Source organism: Dicentrarchus labrax, unplaced genomic scaffold (genome assembly GCF_905237075.1).
Source record: "Dicentrarchus labrax unplaced genomic scaffold, dlabrax2021, whole genome shotgun sequence".
Lineage (NCBI taxonomy): Eukaryota > Metazoa > Chordata > Actinopteri > Moronidae > Dicentrarchus > Dicentrarchus labrax.
In genome coordinates, this window is record NW_026136702.1 from 772,677 (window position 1) to 798,961 (window position 26,285).

Consider the following 26,285-nt stretch of genomic DNA (forward strand, 5'->3'; position numbering starts at 1 on the left):
AGGTGTCCCCTGGTAGCAGGGTACCATGGCGATGGCCCAGCAGCCCCGTAGTAACCTCGGTGACCCCTGGGATTGGCGAGGAGTCACTTCCTCACTTCCTTCAGGGATTGGCTGTTATCCTGGTCTTCCCATGAGTCTCTTCTCCAGCGGGGGACCGTGGAGGGACGCGACAGACACTCAATTACATTTCTGTATGAGACTTTTATGACTTGATGGTATGAACCAAACGTTATATGAGTGTATGAGTTTATTTATGCTGCTGGTATGCCTAAACCTAACCAACCCAACCAGCCAACGAAGGCCACGATTTCTAGCCAATCAGAGTCAGAGTAGAGCGGGTCATGTGTGATGTGCTGCCACTGGTCACTGGCAACTTCTGTCTACTAGTGTAACGTTAGCCAGAGCTCGCTAAATGTCATAATAAAAGAAAGTTCATTCTGTGTATGTATTTGTTCATGTTTTACAAAAGAGTTTACCCTGAGCAAGGTGATAGCAATCATACACGGTTAGTAGCATTCAACCAATAATACATTTATATTATAATATTTACATTTTTAAGGAAAGTTTGGAAGATTGCGGTGTGAACAGACTACGGTCACGATGGCCTTTTGGGTTTGGGTCACTTGTGCCGTGTGTGAACGTAGCTTCGGTGTGCATTTCAGGGACTAACTTTCAGTTTCTACTTGACAGAAGTAGTTTTGTATTCTGGCTAAAATATGTGTTTAAATGCTGATCTGGTCTGAACCCTCGTGCTTCTTACCCCGTCGGATGTCACTACATCATTGTTACACTTTTATCATAAACACAGCTACAAAAATAGGACCCGAGCACTAATAAAGACAAACTGTCTGTAAGAGCTTCGTCAGCCGATGAGACTGAGCAACTGTCGGCTGTGGCTTCCAAATCTTGAGGTGCAAACGTACAGTTTTTGTGATTTGATTAGACCTTGTGTCCTACCCCAGTGAGCGCCTTATGGACGGCTGCAGTATTAGACAAACACGCCCGCGGGGAGCGATGATTTAACAAATCACAGAACCATTTCCTGCCATGTCTTCATTCTAAATCACACAAATAATTAATGTACATTCTGATAAATCAGTGGATGCAGCTGAAGGGAGTGTCACCGCCCGTACACGCAAAACAAGCGCTCCTCTTCGACTCCAGCTTGTGGGAAAGAAACTACAGTTTGAATTTACAGTAAGCGTCAGGACTTAAATGACGTAGATTGGCACATAAATACGACGGAGATTAAACATTCAACCAACGGGAGATAGTTTTGTCTTTTTTTTTTAAAGAGTGCATCCCCCCTCAGACGGAGCTCTGTGTATGTGCGGGTACATGGCAACGTGTGAATATGCACTACGTGTGTGTGCGAATTTGATTGTTTGTGTCGAGGAGTGCTTGGGTGTGTACATACACGCTGTGTGTGTCTGTGCGTTTACATGCTGTGTATATGTGTGTTTGTGCTGCCTGGCTGTGTATGGCTTTGCCAGGCCATATGGAGCGCTGTCTGGGGAGCACACTACCCACTTAGCTCTGCTGTTGGCTCTGGTGCTCTCTCCATCTGTCCCTCCTCTTTCTCCCATCCATCCCTCCCTCCATCCCACACTCTCTCTCTTTCTTCTCCTTATCTTTTGTTTTATCTTTTATTTCTTATTCTTGTCTCTTCTTCCGTCTCTCTCCTTCACTCTTCTACACTCTGTGGTTTATCGCGTCTTAAATCCAAAAATAGTCTTTTTAAGCTATTTGTCCAATTACAAGTGAATCTTCCGCTCTCTTCTTTTCACACTTTCCTTTCTGTTTGGTGGTAAACGCCGTTGTCCAGCAGCTACTGCGCTCTTGAACACCCACTTAGCCGAGAATGGCGATGAGCTTGACCAACACCGCAGAGCTGGTGAACGCCCTCCTATGGGCCCCAGACTGTTTCTGGTCCTTTTATTCAAAGGCCAGGGTGGGAGTCTGGAGCCAGTGATCGATAAAATGACTGGCGGGGGGGTTCTGTTGTTGTCGGCTCATTGACAAGTGGTAACACGGTACATGGTTAGAGCCACCCCACTGCCCCGGTGGCGTGCTGGGTGTCCACACTTACTGAAAAAGTCCTGAAAAGTCTTTCATTGCTTTAATTGTATTATACTGAAGACTTCATTAAATTTCAGGCATCATTATTTACATTATACTTTATTTAAAGCTGTGTTTATAAGGATTTATACGGCACCATGCATGCAGTTGCACATGCTGTGCTCATTAACAATTACTGAAGTGCATTGGGATCAATTATAAAGGGATTATAAGGATGAGCTTGAACTGGAGCCTCATACTGTAGGGCAAACATAAAACTGGAGGAGAAAAGCACTACGGCTCGAGAACCAAAATATTGATACGCTTGAGTATCAAGATATTGTATCAATTGTCAGAAACACTATCAGTTTTTATGCTTAAACATCAACCAGCTGGATAACAGCGTTGTAAACGTTGTTGAATGTCACAGAGATTGTGACAAATACAAATGCAGATTCCACTGTTCTGGTTGCATTAAAAAAAGTAACTCAGATTTTACACATATGGGGGTGTTTGTGTTTTTTTTTTTGTTTTTTCCTAAAATTAGATTAATAAAATATAGTATTATAACGCAATATACTGAATTATAACCCCGTATTACAATACGATACGTATCGCCAGTTCACATCCCGAGGGGAAAGTGTGATTCACAACTCAAATAGCTACTGTACCGACTGTACAGATGTTAGCAAGCAAAATATCCAATGTGTTGTCTCCTTTTGCCCTTCTGTGTGAAGTGAAACCATAAAGACTCTGAATATGATAAAACTTTGCTCATGTTAAAATATTTTCAGCTCTCACACACTCAATTCATACCTCAGTGTAAAAATGTGTTTATTAGCGACCACCTGTCTCTGCATTCACTTTGTGTGTGCTCGCGCTGCCTCTAAACACACTTTGTTCCTTTTTGGTAACTTTTATTTAAAATCCAAACCACTGTTTGAATGTGGAAAATATCCAATATTCCAAATCCACTAATATTGTTCACTTCAACATACTGCAGGCGTTATTTTAGTACATTAGGGAGTCTTTGCTACATATTAATAATATGTAAGCTACTAAATACTAATCTCAGGAGAGAAGTTGCTAGTGGCTAGACTCTTGCAGCTAACTCGGTAATATAAGTTGAAATAATGAAGTATTTCATTTTAACTCAATTCACATTCTTAAAAACTGGATGAATTAAGTTCAACCGAGATCTAATTCAGTTCTCTTAACTGAGCCTTTGTTGTCCAGCTGTCTCATACTCAGCTCCTGTTGTCTGCAAAATTGTGTAATTTTCTTTCTAAATGTAAATATATATATATATATATATATATATATATATAAACACTTGAATGAATGAATATAACACAGTCCAGTACAACGTTAATTACTGTTGTTGGTGATGACTGTAAAGACAGTATGCTCCGTTCATCTGGGGGCCTCATTTGTTGAGTCATGTTGGTTAAAAATAAACATGCAAATCAGAACATGTTTCATGTCTGGATGTATTGCTTAAATGACTAACATCAGAGCCTCTGTGCGTAGCTGCGTTCTTCATCATACAACCGGTCATCCTCTGGATCATTTTCAGCACCAGTTCTTTTAGCCCAAAATCTTATTTTGTGCCCGGAGGAATTTTGGGGTAAATCACTGAAGGGGCAGTTTGCTTTCTTAACTCGTGCGTTGTGGTTCTGGCAACCACACCTTACACGGATATGAAAATGAGTGTTTGGGTGTTCCCATTACCTTTTCTCCATTGCTCCATGTTTTAAACCCCCACTGGGTTCATAGGTGTGTTTTCTTTAGTGTATAATCACCTGAAAATAAAAATCAATGTGTTACCTTAGAATGAGCTGTTTTTATCTACAGAGGGAGCAGGTTCTCTTCTGGCGGAGTCCGCCATGTTGAACCGCCATGTTTCTACAGTAGCCCAGAACGTACAAATCAAACACTGGCTCTAGATTCATTCAGTTTCATGGCCATTGTAGTTTCTCCTCCATGCTTTAAAAGCTGAGCTGTATTCAAATGGTTGCAATCTTCAACGTCACCGCTAGAAGCCACTAAATCCTACAGATTGGTCCTTTAAGTTACTACTGGAGAGGCAGGGCAGTGATGATTTTAGTTTTGAGAATCACAATAAATCATATTTTGAGAGAGAATATGGGAGGCAGAAGAGAGAGTGAGGAAGAGAGCGAGGATAAGGTGGTTGGAACGGCAGTCAGGGAAGTGCATCCAGAGAAAGAGGAGGAAGGGGGAGGTGATATGAGTAGAGGAGGAAGGGGGAGGTTTGAGTTGAGAGTTGGTTTGGTGAGCTCGAGTAGGAAGCGTCACATACAGCTGTGTATTAAATCACAACTCTCAGTTTTGGCAAAAATGATCTCTTTTTATCTCTGTTGGGATTTCCCCCGAAAACCTTATCTGTTCTTATTTATACTGTAAAAAAAGTTTCCTTTTTATGGTAAAAAAAAGTGGCAGCTGTGTTTACCAGAACTGAACTTAAAAACAGGTTTTTACCATCAAAAGAAACAATTTTGCTGCTTTTTACCATAAAATCTCCATACTCCAATCTCCATTTCTTCTACTGTGTGTATATATATATATATATATATATATATATATATATATATATATATATATATATATTTCACAGCCAAAACCTTCAGTCCCAAATGAGAGCAATCGCTGATGGCAGACAACAGATTAATATTACTTGTCTCTCTTCTCCAGTAAGTTGTAAATACTGTCAGAGAGGGAACGAGAGAGAGAGAGAGAGAGCGTGATATAAGGGAAGGATGGGAGGATGGAAGGAGGGATGGAGGGAGTGGGGGAGGTGAGAGTACAGCCGAACAGCTCAGCATGGTGAGTTCTCTGACGGAAGTGAGGGAGGGGAAGGGACGGAGGAGGAACAACAGAGCTTGGCACAGACAGAGAAAACTAGAGAGCGAGAGATTCTCCATGTCCCTGCTGCCATATGGTGAGCAGCCAGGCCACAGCACAGCACATACATGGACTAACAGAGAGAGAGGAGCTCATCATGTTATAAAGAGAGAAATCACATTTCATGAAAACATATCGCTTCTCTTTTCAGAATAATCATTTTAAGGAGAATAATCCAGTTTTAGATTGTTTTATTTTATATGTTCTTTAATTTCATAAAATAAATAGGAGAGACCAGGGACAGTTGTACCAATTTCTCCAATAAATCAATAACCATTTACACTGGAATTGCCAATTTACTATATTATAAACTTCAATCTGTCGGCTACTGAGACAATGTATTTAGAGGTTTTTGGAAATATGTACAAGTTGAAAAATTGAGTCAAATACAGTGAAAATTATTATTTATGATTTACCTATATTTATTTTTAAAATGATTTCACACAACATCACATAAAAGAGGGGAAGCAGTCAAATTATGATGCAAGAAAATGGTTATTATTATGATCATTATCATTATTATATGGGAAACACATCCTCAACAAGTTTAAACATTACATCTAAGTGGATATTTGGCGTGTTTCCAGTGTCTTAGCATGTAATCTAGTTTATGTAGGCATTTAGGTTTCAAAATAAAATAATAATAATGTCCTTGGTTCAGGGAGGGTTGTAAGAAGGCGTTACAACTGTTGCAGTATCATCAGCCATGTTTTCACCTCAGGTGAACTACAGCCATGTCTATTATTACATAACAGTGATTCTACTATTAGTTGTTTTAATTCCTAGATATCTCAGGACATTGTCCAAAAAATACATCTGTTGATTTAATGTTACATTTTACCTGAAATAAGAAAAGACAATCTAACTGAGCATGTGCAGAGTCACTCTAGGTGTTTCTGATTGGAGGAGTTCAAGGTGTCACTACCGTCCCCTGTCCTATATGAAGCCAACTCGACATAGTGGCCAAACTACAGCAATGGCGTCCATCACGTGACACTCTGGCGGCGGATATATTATTTTGACCATCAACACCAACATAAAATGACTGGTTTCAATATTTATCCATTCAGTCCGATTACATTTGGAAAGTCCAGAAGAGCATTAAAGTTAGCCCGCCCCCAACGCTGTATCCAGTTCTTCTTCCATGGTTACAACCGTCCCCGTCTCCCCTGTGAAAAACAAATCAGTGAATGTGTCACATGCTAATTCCTGCTGCTGCCAGAGGATAGCTTCGTATTCTTTCCAAGCCATATTAGAGAGTTATTGGTGGCTGTAATCATTCCCCCTGTCCATACTGGCAGTGAACTGATCCTTTCTTTGTACCACTACACTGTAAAAGACACATTTTATGTGTTTTATCCCATCAACCAACCTAAATGCATCTGCACCAGATCCTCAGGGTGCCCAAAGACTCCAGGTTTACCATGTGGCAGGTCATTTGCAATCATTTAAAGTGGCAATAATCAATATTTTTAGATTAACAGTGGATCACAGGACTACTTACATGTGAAAAGGGTCACTTGTAGTGACAGACTCTACTATTTCATGGCTCTATCAATCAGTCAGCATCAATTTTTCTGCACCAGCAGGCAGCTGTTCTCAGTTGAAGTGCACTAAAATGCCACTGTACCCTTCTGCTCTACCTGCTCAGCTCCACAGTGCAGTTTTGCCCCGGGGTCCTCTTTTAATCCGGCCCTGACCAGGACAGCGTTTCGACAAAGATGCAATTTTGAGATCTGCCTCACAGGAGTTATACACATACAGGTACACAGACTACATTCTGTGTGTATGCATAAAACGCATGAACACAGTATTTTTCACAGGAATATCTATTTTTCTATTACAAAATACTGTTTTCAACATAAAGTACATTTACCAGCAAAACTGACCTGCTGCTCATGATGTTAACAACTCCAAATAAATACAAAATGTCTTGGAATTTGGCAGAATTTAAGCATTTTTTCTCACCTATTATGCCTTTCTGTGTGAGTTTGATGCAGCCTAACACAATGTATATGACCGGTTTCATAATCCCCAGATTCTTATCAGCCTGTGAAGGTGATAAAATCTTTTTTCTGCAAATAATAAGGTGTTAAAGTGAGTGTGGGTGGATCTCCATTGCATGCAAACAAATTCCCTTTCTGTGCACACACACATGATATACACACAGGTGCTGCAAAGCGGAAACCCATTTCTAAATCTGGCATGCATTTTACCTTCCATTCAATTTCACAAATAGCATGAGAGGGAGGAAACTTTTTAATACTCGTCTATTATAGGACACAGAATGAGTTCCAATCAATCTTGCAGATGACTCCTCTACAGTAAGAGCGTGTGTGTGTGTGTGTGTGTGTGTGTGGGGACTAGATTAAAGACAGGAGTGAGACAGGGAGGTAGACAGGATGCTGAGAGGGAGACAGGTTTGAGAGAAGAGTTGGAGGGAGTGAAACTTTTGAAGGTCTTCACTTTAACATCTCACAACAGAGCAACAAGGGACCGAAGTTACTTTGAAAATAAGTGTTGGAGAGTAAATGAGAAGGAGACAGAAAGAGCTGCAGTGCTTAATTTCTAAATGGCTGCGAGGTGATTTTCTCTGACACTGACTCATTGTTATTTGATTCATGTCTGCCCGCTTTTTGAATATCGATCCAGGAAGTGGAGGAGTGACTCATAGTCGGCCATAGAGGCCTGAGTCACTACAGGAAAAGAGTCAAAGCTGGCTCCCAGTCCCAACCTGATGCCACCCTGCTTTATGAGAGCCCAGGAGTGGAGACGGCGGTGCCAACGTTTGGACTCAGCTATTTTATCGGCCTTATTATTTTGGACACATCTCCTGTATGTCAGAGCAGCGGGCTGAAACTTTTTCTTTGGAGCCGTTTAACTGAAACTTTAAGCTTTGATTGAGGATCATTCTGGGAAGAGATTCTGGAAAGTGAATGGAAGCTGTGCCTGTAGAGATAACTGAGACAATGAGACACACACTTCCTGTATCTCTTTCAGATTAAAAGCTCTCTAGCTTTTCTTAACAAGACTTTTTATTACAGCAGCTTTTTATTAAAACGTAAGGAATTATTGTCATTTTTCTTCCAGACAAAAAAAAAAGCCTCTTGGACGCATACCCCAAACCCAACAGGAATAAAGCCATTTTTAATATAGTGGTACTCCTCCTACAGAATTGATCAGACTTTCAACTAGAAATTTGGTCAGTGCAGTCTCGAGACCATCGCGGTTAAAAGTTGTGCTATTTGTGACAAATAAACGGCGTGTCTGTGGCTTGGCGTTTGAATTTTTCATCGTTTCACCATGAAACAGGAAGTTTTCAGTGTACTTTGTCCAATCTGCACCAAACGTCACATGTTTGATAAAAGCTCTGAACACATCTACACCACCTACTGGAAAACAGGGAGTTAGACTTGTGTGGCAGTCATCATCTGACATATGTGGAATTGTGTGATCTACTCATATTGTGCTGGTGCATGAACGCAACCGCAGCACGCCCCAACACACATGAACTATGAGGGCCCGATCATCACAGCTTGTAGCTCTAATATTGTATTTATTTATGAAAGGTAAACTCAGTATAGAAAGACGGGCAGCATCAGGCATCTGGCAGCAGCAGACACACTCTCTGTTTGGACGCCACAGGCACACGAGGCAGCACAGGTAGAGGCAGGCAGTGTGTCCTCGCGTTGTACCTTCATCTATTGCACTGGTGAATACATAAAATGAAGCAAAGTATTAAAAAGTGACACACCTTGTTTGTAACAAGGGGCAGAGAGTAATGTGTGTCAGCTGATCCGATGAGTACTTAAGGGACCACAGCTTATGTTTGCCTGGGACCCGGTGTTAGATTAATCTGGCCCTTATTGCAGCAGGATGGTGTGTGTATGATGAGCTATAAATGTGTGTTCATGATAATAAAGGTACATGTGCAGCGCTGCGGCTCACTGATGTGTTTTTAATAGTTTTAATATTTTAATGGAGCTCTGTGGCACAGAGGAATATGATATCAGGATCTGACTGCGCTGTAAAACCTGATACAGACAATATTTAGATTGTTGGTTTTGGTCTTTTCATGGGATCTGTTTCTAATCAGAAAAAGGAAGGATTACACCAACCTTATTCTTCAAAGAGCTGTGAGTCTGTGGCTTTACACACACACACACACACAGCGTGCTCAGGTGATCACGTGGAAAGGTCAGTGACCTATATAAACACCGTTTCCAAACCTCCATCAAACTGTAATCATCAGTGAAATAGAAAGAAGAATTTATGGACTACAACAGGAGGACAGCCATTGCATTCTGCTGACATTTGGTTTCTCATTATTCAACGTGTACATGATCTTCTGGCTGCACAACACATGTAAAAAACTTAGTTCAACTCTTTGGGTTAAACTGCCAACAAGGGATGGATAAGTAAGGTGTGTGTTTTTATGTGTGTGTCCTCTCCGTTTGTCCTTGCCAGGTAAAGGTCTGTGTGCCACTTTGAGTTACGGTGCGTTGTAGCATCTGTCACAGCGCTATAAAGTTAGTCCAGCAGCTCCTCCCCCTCCGCTCCTCTACCCTGCATCCTTCCTCACCTTTTTCATCCGTCTTCTTTACACTTCCTGCCCTCGAACCTTCTTGCCTGTGCAGCCAGAGCCTGATACATCCTCTGTCGTCCAAAAACTATTAAAACCACATAAATGAGCCACAGTGTTCCTTCGTTAACTTGAACATAGAGCACCAGAGCACTATTGTTAATCCGCAGCTGAAAATAGTCCCCTACCAATGCATTATTTCCTCCTGTTTCAATAACGTCTGCTAAAGTTTCCAGCTGTTTTTAGGAATTACTGAGCCTTTAGAAAAAACGGTGACCTATTTTTAAAGATTTGCGTCTTCTGGCTGAGCACCATACAGATGATTGGTTTCGGTTATTTCTGTGGAATTTGTTGACAGTAATAAAAATTTCCAGCCTTAACCTTTTAATAAAATGACAAAATCTTGCAATGAGGTGTAATCATTTCCAGGAATGTTCAGTTGTCAGCATATACAGACACATCCCTCCACTAACATTAACAACAATGTAAAAAAGGTAAAAAGTCAGTTTCTGTTAAAAAACAAATGCAGTTATCTCCACTGAGAAACATTTACAGACTCCACACTATAGTGAATGTAATGTATTCACAATGTCAGAGCTAAAGTTTCTCTCTTAAGTCAATCTCATTGTGAGTATAAAGTGAGTGTTTAAAAACAGATCTTTAAAAAAAACGACGACCACTTTATTGAGTAAAATCCAGAAATAACTGAAATGATCTCATTTTCCTTCCTTCATTAAGAAAAATCCTTCCCTCTCGGTGCCGGGCTCAACGAGGGATCCTGTTTTTTTTGGCTGTAATTGAATTCACATTCTCATGGACAAAGCTTAGGTTTCTCTCTGTGTGTGGAGTCAAAGGGCAGAGCTTGTTAGTGCTGCACAGCTTAATTACCAGACACTTTATGTTAATGCTGTTTCCTGCTGTGAATCATGGGCCCTTTGTTTAAAATATGTATATATGCACACACACACACACGAGAGAGAGAGAGAGAGAGAGAGAGAGAGAGAGAGAAAGGGTTTATTTTTATGTTGTAAAGGCATTGAAAGTTTTGATGCAGAAGTGGAGGGAGTGTGTTTTGAGTTTGTGTGTGTTTGCATAGAAAAGCGAGGCTTTTATTCTCACTTTGCTGTAACCTTGTGTCTTATTTGAATATGGATATTTTCCAGCGTTTTCTTAATGAGCTCGCTATCCGTTTCTGCGTCGCACTGTATATTTCTCTCTGATCTCTTTCGCTCCCTGTCTTCCTGTCTCTCTTTTCCCACCCTCCTCCCTGTCTCGCTCTCATAATGATCTACCCCCCCCCCCATACGTTGCCTGACGTTATTTGATGTGATAAAGATGTATTTTTTTGATGCCTTGTTGTGGTTGACTGATTTGCGGAGACGTACTTGATATATTTCCTGCTCCTGTTCCCATTGTTTGCTTCGACGGTGTATGTGCCGCTTTCACTGCAAAACACACGAGTAACTCGCCACATTCCTGTTAGATTGTCCGCTGAGGACATAGACACCAAATGAAACCAATGAAGCCAACTTTATGTTGAGTAGGTCCCATGCTAACTGGAGCATGTGTTGAAAGAATAATGCAATATGAACTTTGGGAAGTGTGCTAAGAGCTTAGCATGTGAGTGAATGTTGATAATATGTTGAGTGATAGCAGGCTAGAGGCTGTTTTATCTGCTTTATGTGTGTGTTTGATCAGTCAACAGTTTAACTGACATCTTAATTCCTCTCCCTAATTTGTTTCCCCTCTCTCTTCAAATTGTCATTTGTTTTTTTTTTACCTTTTTAGTTCCTTTTTTACCCTTTTCTCGGACTCTGCAGTTCGCTCTGTCATTAACATCGTGAATCTCTTTTATCTCAAACATCTGTGCTTTTCTACTTTCACTGAGGATTTGCAAATAGATTGAGCAAATATAAAGAATATCTGGGGAAAGGGGAGTGGATTTAGTAAAATATAATACACTGTAAAACCTGATGAGTTAGTTCAGCTCAGACTGTGAGAAAACTGATTTAAACCAGTTTAATTTATAATTAATTTAACTAATTTTGTGTGGATGACTTAATTTAATTGTTACTGCTGAAATTAAGTTGTTAACTATATCCCACTTTATGTAACATAAATCTTGTAAATCTGTAAAAAAAAATGTAAATCTTTGTACTTATTTGGATGCATTATTGCTCACATGATGATAAGTAAACTGAAATATTCCAAAAATGGAAAATCTGGAGCTTTATGGCACAGTGGCACTTACATTTCTGTAATAATATAAAGTCAACTTAAAGAAAATGTTCACTCAAAACAACTGAGTTGCTTCAGCAATTCATTTTTGAGTTGGGTTTAATTAATGTGAATGAGTGACTCCAGTTTATGTTAACTTTTATTAAGATGTGTTGTCAGGTTTTACAGGAAATCCACATAAAGAGACAACGGACGTGGAAAATGGAAGTTAGAAGCAAAGAGTTTTGGAAATAATCTAAAAACTCGATGAACCCAATAAGAGAATGACAGTAAGGACGGAGGGAAATTAGATGTAGTGCCCCTTTATGCATTTAATATTGAGTGTAGTTACGTCCAGCCAATATGGATTTATTAAACCTAATACCAATAGAAGCTATTTTGGATCAAAGCCACATATCATCAACAATAGTGCCTGTGAAACACCAATAATCATAATAAAAAAGAAAACACAACCCCTCGTGTTCATGTTGAATCTGACCAGATTCAGTTTAAAGGCTTCCCACACTGTAAAAAAGGTTAAAATACTGTAATATTCTGGCAGCTGGGGCGCCAAACAAATACTGTAAAATAACTTACAAACAAATATAGTCATTTTCTGTGATTAAAATACAGTTCTTAGCTTTGATTTAACATAAAATCTTGTGTTATTGTTTGTCTTTTTAATGTTGAATTACAGATATTTACAATGCAATGAGCTATAAATACAGATGAACACTGCTATTATACAACTAATCAGGCTTAAATTTACAGAAGAGTGCTGTTATTATTTGATTTTTCTTATTTTAATTTTAATTTTGAAAGTTATAGAACTGTAATAAAAGTCATTATCTGTGAAATTACAGTGATTATTGCTGTTTTCACTGATAAAAACTGTATTTGGACAATTTACCAATGCTTATACACTGATAAACAACATTTATTTAATGTTTGTGTTGTGAAAACTTCCATAATTATACCAGATATCTGTCAGTTAACAAACAAATGCATGTAAAATTACAGAACAAATAACTTTTTTTACTGTTAGTTGTCACTAATTTGACATAATTGGAGAAATGTATCAACAGTAATAAACGTGAAACAGTTTAATCAATTAAATAAGATTTTTTATGCAAAGAAGTTCTTTAAATAAACAGTAGTTTAATGGTTATTTACAGGTACGTGTGTGTTTTATTAATATTTCCATGTATTTTTAGGGAAAAACCCCGTAAACATACAGATTTCTTTTACAGTGCATGAACAATCAATCAGTTTAACAATATAATCAATCATATCACATATTGGTCTGTGAGTGGAGCCGGGGGTTGGAACAGGCACAGCGAGCAGCCGTGGAACAGGAAGTGAATCCTGCGGCGCTGCAGCAGCAGGTGACCTCTCCGTGACCTTTGGCTATCGCTCGCAGGAAGTGCCTGTGTGTGTCAGCGGCAGCGGGTTCGCACTGGTGTGTGTTTGCTTGTGCGAATGTGTGTTTTCTGTGTGTGTAGGGATTACAAGAGAAGAGATGGGGTGAGGTGTGTGTGTGTGTGTGTGTGTGTGTGTGTGTGTGTGTGGGGGCAGGTGTTAACATTTCCCGGGGCAGGTTGAGTTACACCCACTGGGTCCTCAGAGTCTCCGCAGGGTTTTCTTCAGGGTGTATTTAGTTTGTCCCGTTACACACAAAGGAGCAATGTTAATTTCTCTATCAAATTACTGGATGTTGGACTTTGGGAATTGTAGTTTTTTAACCAGCTGAGCTGATGGGGGAGGAGGCTGCGCCGCTGTAAGTACTGCACTGCAGCCACAGCAGTTGATATGAAGCGCTTTCGATATGGTATCAGGTTAAATGCTCTTTACTGATGGGAGCAGATTGAATGAGTGGGCAGAGATTGGATTTAAAGGGAGCTCCGTTTAAACTTGTAGTCCAGCACGGCTCAGCTAACAGAATATTCTCACCTCTGCTGTGAAACATTTGTATGGATCAGTGCTTTTTTCACTGTTTAGTATTTGAGGTATGGAGGTGATTTTATACCCAAATGCATTTTGGGAGTTTTCTAATGTGTCTACTGATAATAAGAATTTCATCATTTTCCGATGAGATGTTTTAAATTTGGGGAAACTTTATGTTTCTCATGTGCAACCACTAATAAAATCCTCTCCTCTCCTCCCCTCTAATCTTTTACTCTTTCTTCTCCTCCTCTTCTGCCCCCCTCTACTCTTCTGCTTTCTCCTCTCCTTTCTGAAATGTCTTCTACTCACCTCTCCTCTTTTCACATTTTTCATCTCTACTTATCTCACCCTTTCCCTTTTCCTCCTCTCCTCTCATTTCTATTCTTCTTTTTCTCTCCCTCTCTCCATATTTGCTTTCTCCTCTCCTCTTTTAATTCCTCTTCTTCTTATTTTGTCCCCTCCACTCTTTCCTCCTCTCCTCTCCTCTTCCTCCCCTTTTCCTGCCCGGATACACTCTTTATGTATGAATGTCAGTGCAGTAATGCTTTATATTACAGTATTAATTGATTACATTTTACAAGGAAACATAAACAGATAAATAATCACAACAATCCTTCAGAACATGTTAGCCCTGACCCGAAAGGATTGAACGCAGTAGAATAAAGGAGGTGTAGCCAGGAGAACTGCTTTCTCCCAGGATACATGTGGAGGAAGTTTAGCCTCATTTGTGTTCTGGGATGTTTCTGATAGCGGTGTTTGAGTCTGTTCTTTGTCAGTGTTTCCGCTGTGTGTCAAAGATTCTGAAGACAACATTGCCCCAGATGAAAAATTCTCTATTTTCCTCTGAGTTTTTTGGATTAGGAATCCATAGCTAGCCTAGCTAGGGAGACTCAGGACTAGTGTAAGGAAAGTATTAGTTACAAGTTATTAGTTGTTGTCACCCACCTACTGATTTCTACTACTACCTTCTACCTACTGAAATCAGTCCGATCACAACCTTGGATTCATTTTTACAATCCTTTCAACAAGCAGCTTCAGAAGATGTAAATGCTGACATTCAGCAGCTGGAAGTATTCCCCTTAGAAAGACAAATAATAAAGCTTGTGGCTGAGATGTGGTGGATGAAATGTTGGATTCTCTGTGTTTTAGACAGAACTTTGGGAGAATACCGCTCACAGACAACATAAGACCCCCAGGTAAAAAAACCTCTAAATAACAGAAGTTGTTTAAAAGCTTCTGTCTGCTTTTCATCCAGCCGGGAACTTTTATGGATTCACAGGCTGCAGAAAGAAACGGCTAGTTTAAAGCTCAGCTGCTCCGGGCGATTACTCAACATTCACACAGAAAGTCTGGGGGAATATAAGTAATATAACTTGTGGTGTAACTCATTACTGTTGGCAGGGAGGAATAAGTAAAGTAATGACATTACTTTTGAAAGGGGTAACAAGTAATGAATACGTAGTTTTTTTTAACAATGCTCAGGACTATAAAGGTCAGGGTGTGACACTCTTTTTAGTTGATGAAATGTGTAATGGCTACACGCCTTTACAATTGGAAAATGTACACTGTTAGATTGTCTGCTGAGGTTGCCAAAACTTTACCATAATAAATACAGTAGAACCTTCCTACTATTACAGTAAAATAATATTGGTAATGTTGATTTAACAGTTAAAGTTGGAGTTTCATTCCATATTTTATCGTATAAATAATGATCATATGAAATATCATATGAATGGTTTTGGTTATTTCAGTCCAACAGGTCCAGTAGTTTTGGTTAGTCTGGATTTTTTCTGTCAGTTTGATGTCCGGATGCTCTTTAGTGTTTGTAATGGTGAATGGTGGTCAGTCACTGAGGCTCAGGACCTGAGCGGACTCGTTTCTGCTGGTATTTATTTGTAATCTAGATTGTTAAGTGAGTGAGGGTCACTTCTTTTCCCACGACCCACACGTTGGGTCGCAAATAAATTAGCAGAATTTCTTCCTCCTGCTAAAAGCACTTAAATTGTCTCATTTATAAAGTGAGTATATGTTCTGTAAGAAGGGGATGGTGTCTCTTTAAAACGTATACAATGTTTTACTGAGAGATAAAAACAAGAACCTGTTAACCTCAAGGTCTTAGTTTAATTTCAAGTATTTAAAATGTGTATTGTTTAACTGATGATGAAGTTGTGATTCATCAGACGTATATCTTTTTTTAAATATCACGTGATGCAGAAACAGCAGTGAAAATGGTCAGCTAACATTCACTTATGCACAAATTTGCTCTTCTCACTGTGAATTGAGTCGCCACAGTTTGTCATTTCTAACAAGTGGGTCCCCAGAAAAAAGAGTTTTGGAAGCAGTGCTGCTGTATTTTATTATTCTTTGTGTTTTTTTAATGCACATATATGTATACATGTACAAAGTATGTTATGTACGTTGCGTGATTGTGTAAAACCGAGCTGCCTGCTGCGATGAAAGTTCAGACAACCAGCCTGACAGCACAGAATAAACACAATATCTCCTCTCCTCCTGTGATTCTCAGCCCATCTGCTCTCCTCCTCTTTGGTCTGTTTCCCCTCTATTTGCTCTCTCCTCAATCTCCACAGTGTGAAATCAAATTAATCAACATACTGTAACGCCTTAGATAAAACCAATACTCTTCCCCTCTCTTTCTCATATCGATTTGAAGAGTTTCTTGAGTCGGTAAAAGCAGCCTGAAACAATAGCAGACACAAAAAAAAAGTTGATTGCACCAAAAACACACAAACAGTTCAGAGAACAGTGATATCGACTGGACTTAATGCAACCATCGTCTCCTTCGCTCTCCGCTTTCTCTTCACTTCTCCTCCCCTTTATTTATTCATTATTTATCCAATAACAAATCTTACCATTCTTTTTCATGTTTTTATTGTATCTCATCGCCCTTTAACTCGTGTGACTTGCAATGAATCGCAGTTTATGGAATGCTGAAAGTAATTGGATCAAGAGGGCGGCATGGTGTCATGATTTTTCATCTCATTTCTTATTTGCAAGAAATGAACTCATGCAGGAGCAGAGGGATGTTTGCTTCTTCATATATTTCTATTTTTAGCCAGGCTAGCTACAGGAGTGGAAAGGCTTGTTGGTCAGTCGGTCCTCCACGTTGCTCCAGACTGAAATGTCTCAACAGCTATGACATTTAGGTACAAGCATATGTGGATGAATCTAAGTAACTTTGACCATCCCCTGTGGTGCCACCAGGAGGTTTTGGTTTCATCTTTTGTTGGGACTGAAATGTCTAGGCAACTATTGGATGGATTGGCATGAAATGTGGTACAGAAATACAGGTCCCAAGCAGAAATACAGGTCCCGAGCAGAAATACAGGTCCCGAGCAGAAATACAGGTCCCGAGCACTACTATAGCTCAAGGTTGGTGATTTGTTCCACTTCTGTGGTCTACACCAAGTATGAATCTATGATGACGTCACTCATTGGTTTATGGAGTACCGTTTTGAGTTTGGTGCGTTGAGCTGGACGGACTCACTGAGGATGAGCTGTCAACCGTTAACTGTTTTAGTCTTTTTATAAAAGATGCCAAAGCATTCATGTCTCCACCCTTACTTTATCTCTTCCAGAGGTATCCAGCAGCAGTTGTCCAGCTACAGGGAGACGGTGATCCGGCAGGCCACGGTGGCGGCGGGCTCGACCGTTCACCGGGACGACGCGCCAACCTGCGGCATCTGCCACAAGACCAAGTTCGCAGATGGCTGCGGGAACCTGTGTTCGTACTGCCAGACCAAGTTCTGCGCCCGCTGTGGGGGGCGAGTCTCCCTGCGATCCAACACGGTAAGACACCACGGTGTGTCAGTGTGGAGTGGAGAGCGCTGTCCGTCAGTATTCTGCTGGGTTGATGTGATGAGGCCAAAGCATATGATTCACACTATTGTCATCCTCATCAAACCATTCAGTGAGCCCTAGTGGTCTGTGGATGGGGGCATTGTCATCCTGGAAGAAACCACTCTCATCAGGATAGAAGTGTGTTGTCGTATTTGGGATTAAGTTGATCACTCAGACTAACTTTGTAATGCTTTACAGTGGCTCTAAGGGGAAATGTATGGAAGCCCAACATTGACAAAAGGTTCTCAGAAACATATAACTCAGTCCCTTCAAGATTTTGCAGGCTTTTTCTGGGATTGTTGTCTGATTTCACAGGATTATTGTTTCGCAGTGAGAAAATGAAAAATAAAAAAACAATTGTTCTGTAAAATTCATTAAAAAATTTAAGGAAACTTGTTCCAGTGAGAATAAAATAGTAGTTTGGTCTGTTTTTAGTTCTTTTACGATTCTGAATCGTTCCATATATTTAAATAACACTTTTTTTCCAACTCAAGTATAGTTGACATTTTCTATGGGCTGCTGGAAATAACTGCCCATAATGGTTTATGTTCAACTAATCTGGGGTTAAAGAAAAAACTGCAAAGCTTGTCCTTTTACACTTACACTTTATAATTATTAATAACAGGATTACTTATTGAAATATTCAGGTTTTTTTTACTTTTAGTGGTTTTGGGGCTCAGTTCAATGCCATCAATTCAGGTTTAAACATCATTTCAGATTGTTAATTCATACAGTCTGTTCTTTCAAACAAAAAAAACACACTTTACGTGGCAGCAAAAGTTCACATCCATCATGGAATCAAACTCTGCACTGAGAGGTACGGTAAGCATAAACACACTCACAGCCCATACAGCTGTTCTACTGTATGTCCAATCAGGCTCCAGCAGGGCCTCAGGTGTTGGGGCTCAGGTGGAGGTGATGAGCCATGGCACATACTGTATGCATGTATTTAGAAGTGTATAGTATGCTCAGGATGTGTTTATATGTACTGTATATGGGATCTGTGTGTGCTCCTGTGCCTCCACCCACACGTGTGAGTGTGAACCATGCCTGCATACTGTTTGTGTGTGTGTATGTGTGTGTGTGTGTGTGTGTGTGTGTGTGTGTGTGTGTGTGTGTGTGTGTGTGTGACCGAGGCAGGAGCTGGTAAAGGTTAATTGGGCATTAGACCGAGCTGTGGACAAAGGGGGTGGTCTCCCACTCCGTCTCGGTCTCCCAGGGGTCCGGAGGTGCCCTATACACACACAGCAGGGTGTAGGTGTGTGGGGGGGGTGTGCGTTGGCATCGGGAGGCGAGTCCTCCTCTGAAATAAGTGACGTACCCACTCACACCCCCTTCCCCTGTGCTACATCACCGGTGTGGCATTTAATGACCTCACAAACACACACACACACACACACACACACACACACACACACACACACACACACACACACGAGCACATCGTAATTAGTTAGTGCCTGACATGGGGAGAGTTCAGCTGTGGGGTCCTGGGTGGTGAGTTGGGGTGGGTGGCAGCTGCATTCAGTGGGAGAAGGTCTTTGAAAGGTGGATTTTGCACACACACACACACACACACACACACACACACACACACACACACACACACGTGTCTATGCGCTAAGTGCAGAGCTATAGAGGCTAGCGGAGTAGCTTAGTTTAGGTTAAAGGTCGGATGCGGTGAGAAACTGCATGTAAACATTTTAAAATAAAACACCTCTAAAGCTCAAGTTCCATCAGTGAGGTTTCCAGACAACCACGACGGATGGATGAACTTTAATTTGACAATAAATTGAACATTTCTTCATTTTCACTTGTGTTTGTGTTGAGTTAATGAGGGAGCTACAGAGGTGCTACTGGGTGTAACCTTGGGTAGATGATTTCAGTCACTGTCACTAAAAGTCACTTATCTAGGTTATTTTATACATCAGGGTTAATTAATTAGCTTATCAGGTATTTGCAGGCATATTTGTGAAATTGGTAGATCTTTAAAAGAAAGTGAATTTAAAGAAAATGCCAAACCATTCTTTAACATTCTTTAACCTCTGTTAAAAGTCTTAAGCTGGATGGTTCAGAGTGCAAAACGTGTGACTTAGCGTTTTGTGTCCTGTCTTCTACCAACAGTTAAAACTGCTTTTTTTAACAATGAAACCTAAACTTAAACTTACCCAAACCTTAACCACGGAGGCATCAAGTCAAATACTGACATACAGCTGTTTTCAACTCAATATCTAAGAGTGTAGCATTAATCTTTGCAGTTCAGTAACTGGAAATATCTGTGTATTACACTGTCTGTTGCTCATAAGGCTGTAGGATCATTGCCATGCTTTCAGATATCATCTTTGCTCACATTCTCTCTGTCTTTCTTTTCATTATACATGAATGGCTGACTGGGCTGCAGGAGGACAAAGTGGTGAGTGCTGTGTTTTTTTTTTCTTTTCTGGACTACATAACTCTGCCTGCACAATCCATCTTAAGAGGCTCAGACATTACGTATGTTGTATGTGTGTATGTACCTGTTTCTGTCTGTCCATGTGCGTATTATTGAACAAATGGTACGAGTTGTATCAGCAGTAGCTGTAATAGTTGTAGTACAGTAGCAGTGGTAGTAACCTTCAGGGAATTAATGATTGAAAATGTCACACAGGAAGTAATCGCCATCATAAACAGTGATCTCCTGGACTGCATCATGTCGTAACTGGATTTTTCCATACCTGATTATTATACCTGATATTCCTGTGGCCTCACTCATGCAGGGAAACTAGATCTAACCCAGATCACACAGATAAACCAATACATTATGGACAATTTTAGATTTTGCAAGTGAAAAGTGGCTTCATGCCCATGCGAACATATAGGGAGAATGTGCCAACACCATGGAAAACGGCCCAAATTGTGAACACGCTCGTTATACTGACATTTAGGAAACTTAATTAACTTATTTTTACAGATTTCTTTCACAGTCGGGTATATCTCTGTCTTCCATTGCAGCTAGACACTTAACACCTCTTTGGAATTTTATTTAAAGGCATCTACAGTGCCAGCCTGCCTCCTGAACACTAATCCATACCTGAGAGTTTCATTAACATTTGACACAGCTGCTCTGGAGGCAAAACGAATCTCATTGGCTGGAGGAAATTCTGAGTGGGCGGAGCCAAAGAACCAATGCCTGAATTGGACCAAAAAAGGTGCCAGTACCCTAATTCAGCACAACCCTAACCCTATACACAACATAACACTAACCCTAATTCTTCTGGTGTTTTTTTAATCTTTTTTTAAACATTTTCAGCGCTGTTTTCTTAGCATTAATCTAGCTGTGTGTTTACACAGGGACGCAGTTATGCAGTTGTTTAGGAGGACCTCACCAGCATTGGGTTTTTAAAATACTGAGGTCCAAAAACTGAACTTGCTAGGGTTCCTATTGGGGCATCAAAGCATCAAAGTAGCTCTATTTAGACAATTATTTCACAACTTTTATTGTACACCATTTGGAAAAAATACTGGTGACCTCAGTGGTGGGTGTGGCCTCGCTAAAGCTGGCGGTAGTCAATAAGAAGTAAGGGAATCTCTTCTCTTTTGAAGAACACATTAGGTTAAAATCAAAATTCAGACAGGAAACGAAAGAAAAGTATCTGTTTCAAGTAACTGGTGCATCTTTTATTTTTTCATTCATCCATCACAATCTGTGACTGTCACAAGTTAGCTTGTAGCTCAAAGGGTCACACCCAAATAGAGTTAAATGGATATTTGTTCGAGGTGCTCAAAGCTTTGAAAAAAATACATTATAATTATTATAGTGTTACTCAGAACTCTTGGAGCTTTTTAATGGAGCCTATAGTAAGGTTGGGACAGCAGATTTCTACAGTCGCTATCTGGTTAGAATAATTATCCAAATTGTTTTGATATAAGCAGCATTTTTTTTTTAAATGTCTTTTGTTATCAACTGATCACAAATGCTTGTTATAGCCAAGAGTGAGGTGAAAAGATTGACACCAGTCTCTCAACCGTTCATTCAATATGAAGCTACAAGCAACATGTTGTATTTGTTTAAGCCATACAAAAAGTGTAAAGAGACGAGATGTTATGTGCTGGTTAGTTTTTTGGCGAGCTAGGTGTACTGACGACAAGACTTCGGGAGGTTGCCAGGCAACCGTAAGAGACTCCAGGAGGTTACAATGCTAACTCTTTGACTCTTAGCAAGAAAGCAATTTAACCAATTTCTTTTGCAAAGAAAGTACTGGCTAACTGTCATTGTTTCACCCAAGCGAACCACAGCTTTGTTACCTATTTCACTGCCACTGGGGTACAAGAGGTTGGATGCATGCTAGTTTGCAGCTTGTGCAGCAGAAACCGGACTGGCCACCCTATGTGGCGTGTTTCTTTGGGTGTTCGGGTATCGGTTCTGCTCCATTGCTGTTGAGGATACTTCATCATGTGGCCTGGTTAAACAAGAGTTAAGCATCCGATATGATCCTGCTGGAGCAACATTCCCAGCGAACATGCCTTTAACACCTTCCTCTGCTTGTGTAGTTGTGTCAGGTTTAGAACCTTACTTGGCCTTGGCTTCCTTCCCTCAGGGCAGTTGCCAAACGGCACTTTGATGATACTTGGCTGGGCTTGAACACCACGGCTGTCCGAGAGTGCTTTGGTGTGCTGTACATAGCAGTCTCACTCCCTTGCTAAAGCTTGGTACAACAATCACTGGCTCTAAAGAGGGAAGTTTTGGCAGAATGGAGGCCTTATGTAGCGCTGGCTGTATAGCTGGACAGCAGACCGGGTTTGAATTACTGTTTGACATGGATTCATTTAATTACTTGGGGATTGATTAATCTTGCCTGGCACAGCGGTCCAAAAGTGCAAAGTTACTTTGCCCGCTTTTTCCACTCCACTCAAACTAAATACTCAAAGTTAAAGTGAAAGTGTTGGCAAGGGTAATCCTGGGCCTGAATGATATATTCTATCTGTATAGTCTAGATCAGTAAAGCTGTGTTTTAATAAAGTGCTTTTTAAACTGGCTTTCTGTGGATCTTTGAGGTCAGTTCCTGGGAAAATGTAGCACACAAGATAAAGTTTAAATTTGATTTCAGTTCCTCGAGGTTACCACGAGTAGAAGCCTTGATTTGGCGTTATGGTCGTCACCATGACAGTTTGTCAGAGGTGACGTACTGCAAACTGAGCTGCTCTCATTGGCTGCACAGTTTCGACTCACCCGTATCAGGAAACAATGGCAGCTTGCCTTTTAGACAGGATCTCGTATTCCAGATTAACAGTAAAATATGTTTGTAACAGATTTGAGGAGAGAAATAGTCGACGCAGTAACAGAATCTGGATCCATATCTGATCAGCACTGTTCGACAGTTTGATCTGAGTTTGGGGCGTTGAGCTGGACGGACTCACTGAGAATGGGCTGTCAATCACAAGGTAGCCCCGCCCTAAAGCATACCCTGCTTTATGGTCTATTTTACTCTAAATGGGACCATCAGTTACTAAATGAACATCATGCTGTATGGAAGAAGACTGAAACTAGAGACTGAGACCAGAAACTCATCAGGAAACTGTTTACTGAGCTCATAAATCAACTGAGAAGTCGACTCATTTCTCCATAAGACTGAATGGTATCTGTGTTTAATTGCAGCCAATAGAGCTGCCCCCTGTTGGCCGCAACATAGAATGCAGGTTTAAGACACTTCCCAGAACCAGAAGCTCTGGGTTTGAACATTGTTCGAAATATATCATATAAATATATTAACTATATATATAACAAATTACATTTTAATGCAGAAATAATACATATAGCCTTAATACCTACTATATTTTTAGTCAGTAACATCACCTTTCTTTCATTCTGAGTACTGAATGAACAGTGATGACTGCACTGAAGAACATGTAGAGAGGTGGATAAATAAAGTTGTAATAAGCGTAATGATATACGGTGTGTGGTGCTGATCATATTCAGGGCTCATTATCTGCAGTGATGGCTGAGCTCTCGTGGAGAGATGAGTGTGTGTTGTTGTACAGAAGCCAAGTGTTTCTCACAGAAAGGGCCATTTTTGAAGTCCTGATTCCTCCTCTCACGGGAGACCAGAGAAGAGTGTTGTGTGTTACTTTCTCTCTCGCTCTCACACACATGCTCACTAACACCTACTCTCTCTAATTGTAATGTCCAAGGCTGTATTTCTGTGGGGGATCTGTGCTTTTATGTGGCTATAACTCAGACAGCTCGGCACTGGTAGATTGCTGTTTTTAGACCAATTCTGATTCAGAATTACTGGCATGCCTGCTTCATCCACTGGTGTTTTCAGCCCACTGATGCTGTTAACCATAGACGTAATGTTGGTTTTATAAATGTACTATTTTAGAACCGAGCCTTTTCCTGTCGAGGATGAGACACAGAGGATACCGGTAATTGTCTGACTGAAATGCATAACTGAAAGAGGGAAGAGGGAAACAGCTAGCTGTTTCAACCTGCTTTCAGTTTTTATGCTAAGCTAGGCTAAACGTCCTGACTCCAGCTCTGTACTGTGGTATCAAAGTCTCTGAGAAAGTTCCACACACCCACCATACATATACAACCACAGCCTGTCTGTTACCTGGCGGTCTCTATAATCCGATTTACTACGTGCTCTTCCAGCGTACGCCTCCTCTCAGGACCGTCTGTTACCTGTTAGCAACACCTCCACCCTCATTGCAGTTGACTGCAGTCCCCTCCCTCACAGCCCCTTCCTCTGTTACTTTAAGGAATTTGCATGCTCATTCATCACATGTTTGTGCAGTCATGTTGCCATCATGTTAATGTAATAGTTGTGTATCACAGCTTGCCCTGGGGGAGGTGTTTATGAGCTCAGAGATGAGTCTGTGTCATGCTTGCGTAGATTTGTTGCAAGCACATTGGTTTACTCTTCTGTGGGTCACAAACGCAGCGTCGCACTGACACAACTCCCCACTGTGACCTACAGTGTGAATGGAATGACCTATCAAATAAAGGCAAAAATGGCTAAAAAATAATCTGACTATGTGCCTGATACTTGTGGAAATGTATATCTATTGATCTAAGCCTACAAGGAATTATGGCTTTGTGCTGCTTTGTGTCGAGGTGCAGCGCAGTAGAAAAGCCTGAGCGATGTGTCATCTGCTGTTAACGCCACAGCGCCTCATGATTACTATTGATCGCCAGTCTCGCTAGCTGCGTCTGTCTCCACGTCCATCTCTCATTGACTGGTCTTAAGGGGGCCATCTCTCTCCTGGTTGTTGCTGTACACTCCCTTATGAAAGCAGGCTCACACACAGACACAGATACACTGTGTGCTGTTTGTGTGTAGCGCACACTGTCGTACAGACAGTCCTGGATGTGCAGCGCCGTTACATACACGTTGACTGGATCATGCTCACTGTTGCTTTTTCATCAGCGGGGAAAAGGTTGGAAAAGTTTAAGAAGTAGTAACTAATGTATGTACGACAACTACAAGTAACACAAAAGCAGTAACATATCAAATATAGGGATTTAAAAGTGGTGGGAAATCTAGATTATGGCCGATATCATAAGCATTCATTTCTTCCCCACTGTACCTCAGTATGACATATGTTATTTTTTCTGCCTGTACTTCATTAAAGCTGTAAAAGACTTGATGTACTGTGGTTTTAGAGTGGCACCACTGCTTAAATGGACATTCTAGATGTATGTCTTGTGCGTAATTGTTTAGTTTAGCCTCACAGACAGTGTTTGGTATCTTTGGAAACTTTGTGAATTTATTGTTATTTAAAGGTCCAGTGTGTAACACTGAGTAGGATCTAGTGTCAGAAATAGAATATAATAATCATAGGTATGTTTCCATTAGTGTATAATCACCTGGAAATAAGAATCATTGTGTTTTTGTTACCTTAGAGACATTTCTATCTACAGAGGCCGCCATGTTTCTACAGTAGCCCAAAAAGGACAAACCACACACCGGCTCTAGAGAGGACCTTTCATGTTTTTCATGAGTTTTGAAGCCGCAGCAGTTTCTCCTTCAAGCTTGGAAAGGGAGGGTGAGGAGAGGGTGTTGTAATCCACTAGGTGCAATTAAATCCGACACACTGGTCCTTTAATTCAAATATAATTTAATTTAATTTAATTTGTATGAAGCCAATTCATATCAAAAATGATCTCAGGACACTTTTCAGATAGAGCAGGTCTAGACCGCACTCTTCATAAAATAATTACATTACAGCAAGGAAGAACGTTCAGTAACCTCGAGCAGAGCCCGGCTCACTACTACATTTACTTTCTCTTGTGTGAACCAAGTGCTGAGATTTAAGCCTTCTGTTTCTAGTTTTCTAGCACACCTTAAATTCATGAAGGCCTTGCGACCCCCCGTCAGGCTTTGGCGACCCCTCGTGGTGCCTCTGTTACTGTGAACAACCAACATAATCTACATCTCAGTTTAAGACTTGGGGGACACAGCACTCACTCACTCACACACACACTCACTCACTCACTCACACACGCACGCACTCACTCACTCACTCACTCACTCACTCACTCACTCACTCACACACACACTCACTCACTCACACACGCACGCACTCACTCACTCACTCACTCACTCACACACACACTCACTCACTCACTCACTCACTCACACACACACTCACTCACTCACTTACTCACTCACATACTCACTCACTCACTCACTCACTCACTCACTCACTCACAAACTCACTCACT

The 26,285-nt window shown here is 40.7% G+C and overlaps 1 protein-coding gene across 24 annotated transcripts in view; it reads left to right on the forward strand.

The window, feature by feature from the left end:
- Positions 1 to 26,285, forward strand: part of LOC127377762 (regulating synaptic membrane exocytosis protein 1-like) — a 91,288-nt gene that overhangs the window by 10,546 nt on the left and 54,457 nt on the right. For 23 of the 24 annotated variants that reach the window (XM_051425964.1, XM_051426013.1, XM_051425954.1 and 20 more), the window contains 2 exons: positions 17,320 to 17,530; positions 19,983 to 19,994. In XM_051425964.1, the coding sequence (XP_051281924.1) occupies positions 17,320 to 17,530; positions 19,983 to 19,994 (223 nt within the window). The remainder of the gene's footprint in view (positions 1 to 17,319; positions 17,531 to 19,982; positions 19,995 to 26,285) is intronic. The other variant, XM_051425973.1, reaches the window with a different exon arrangement.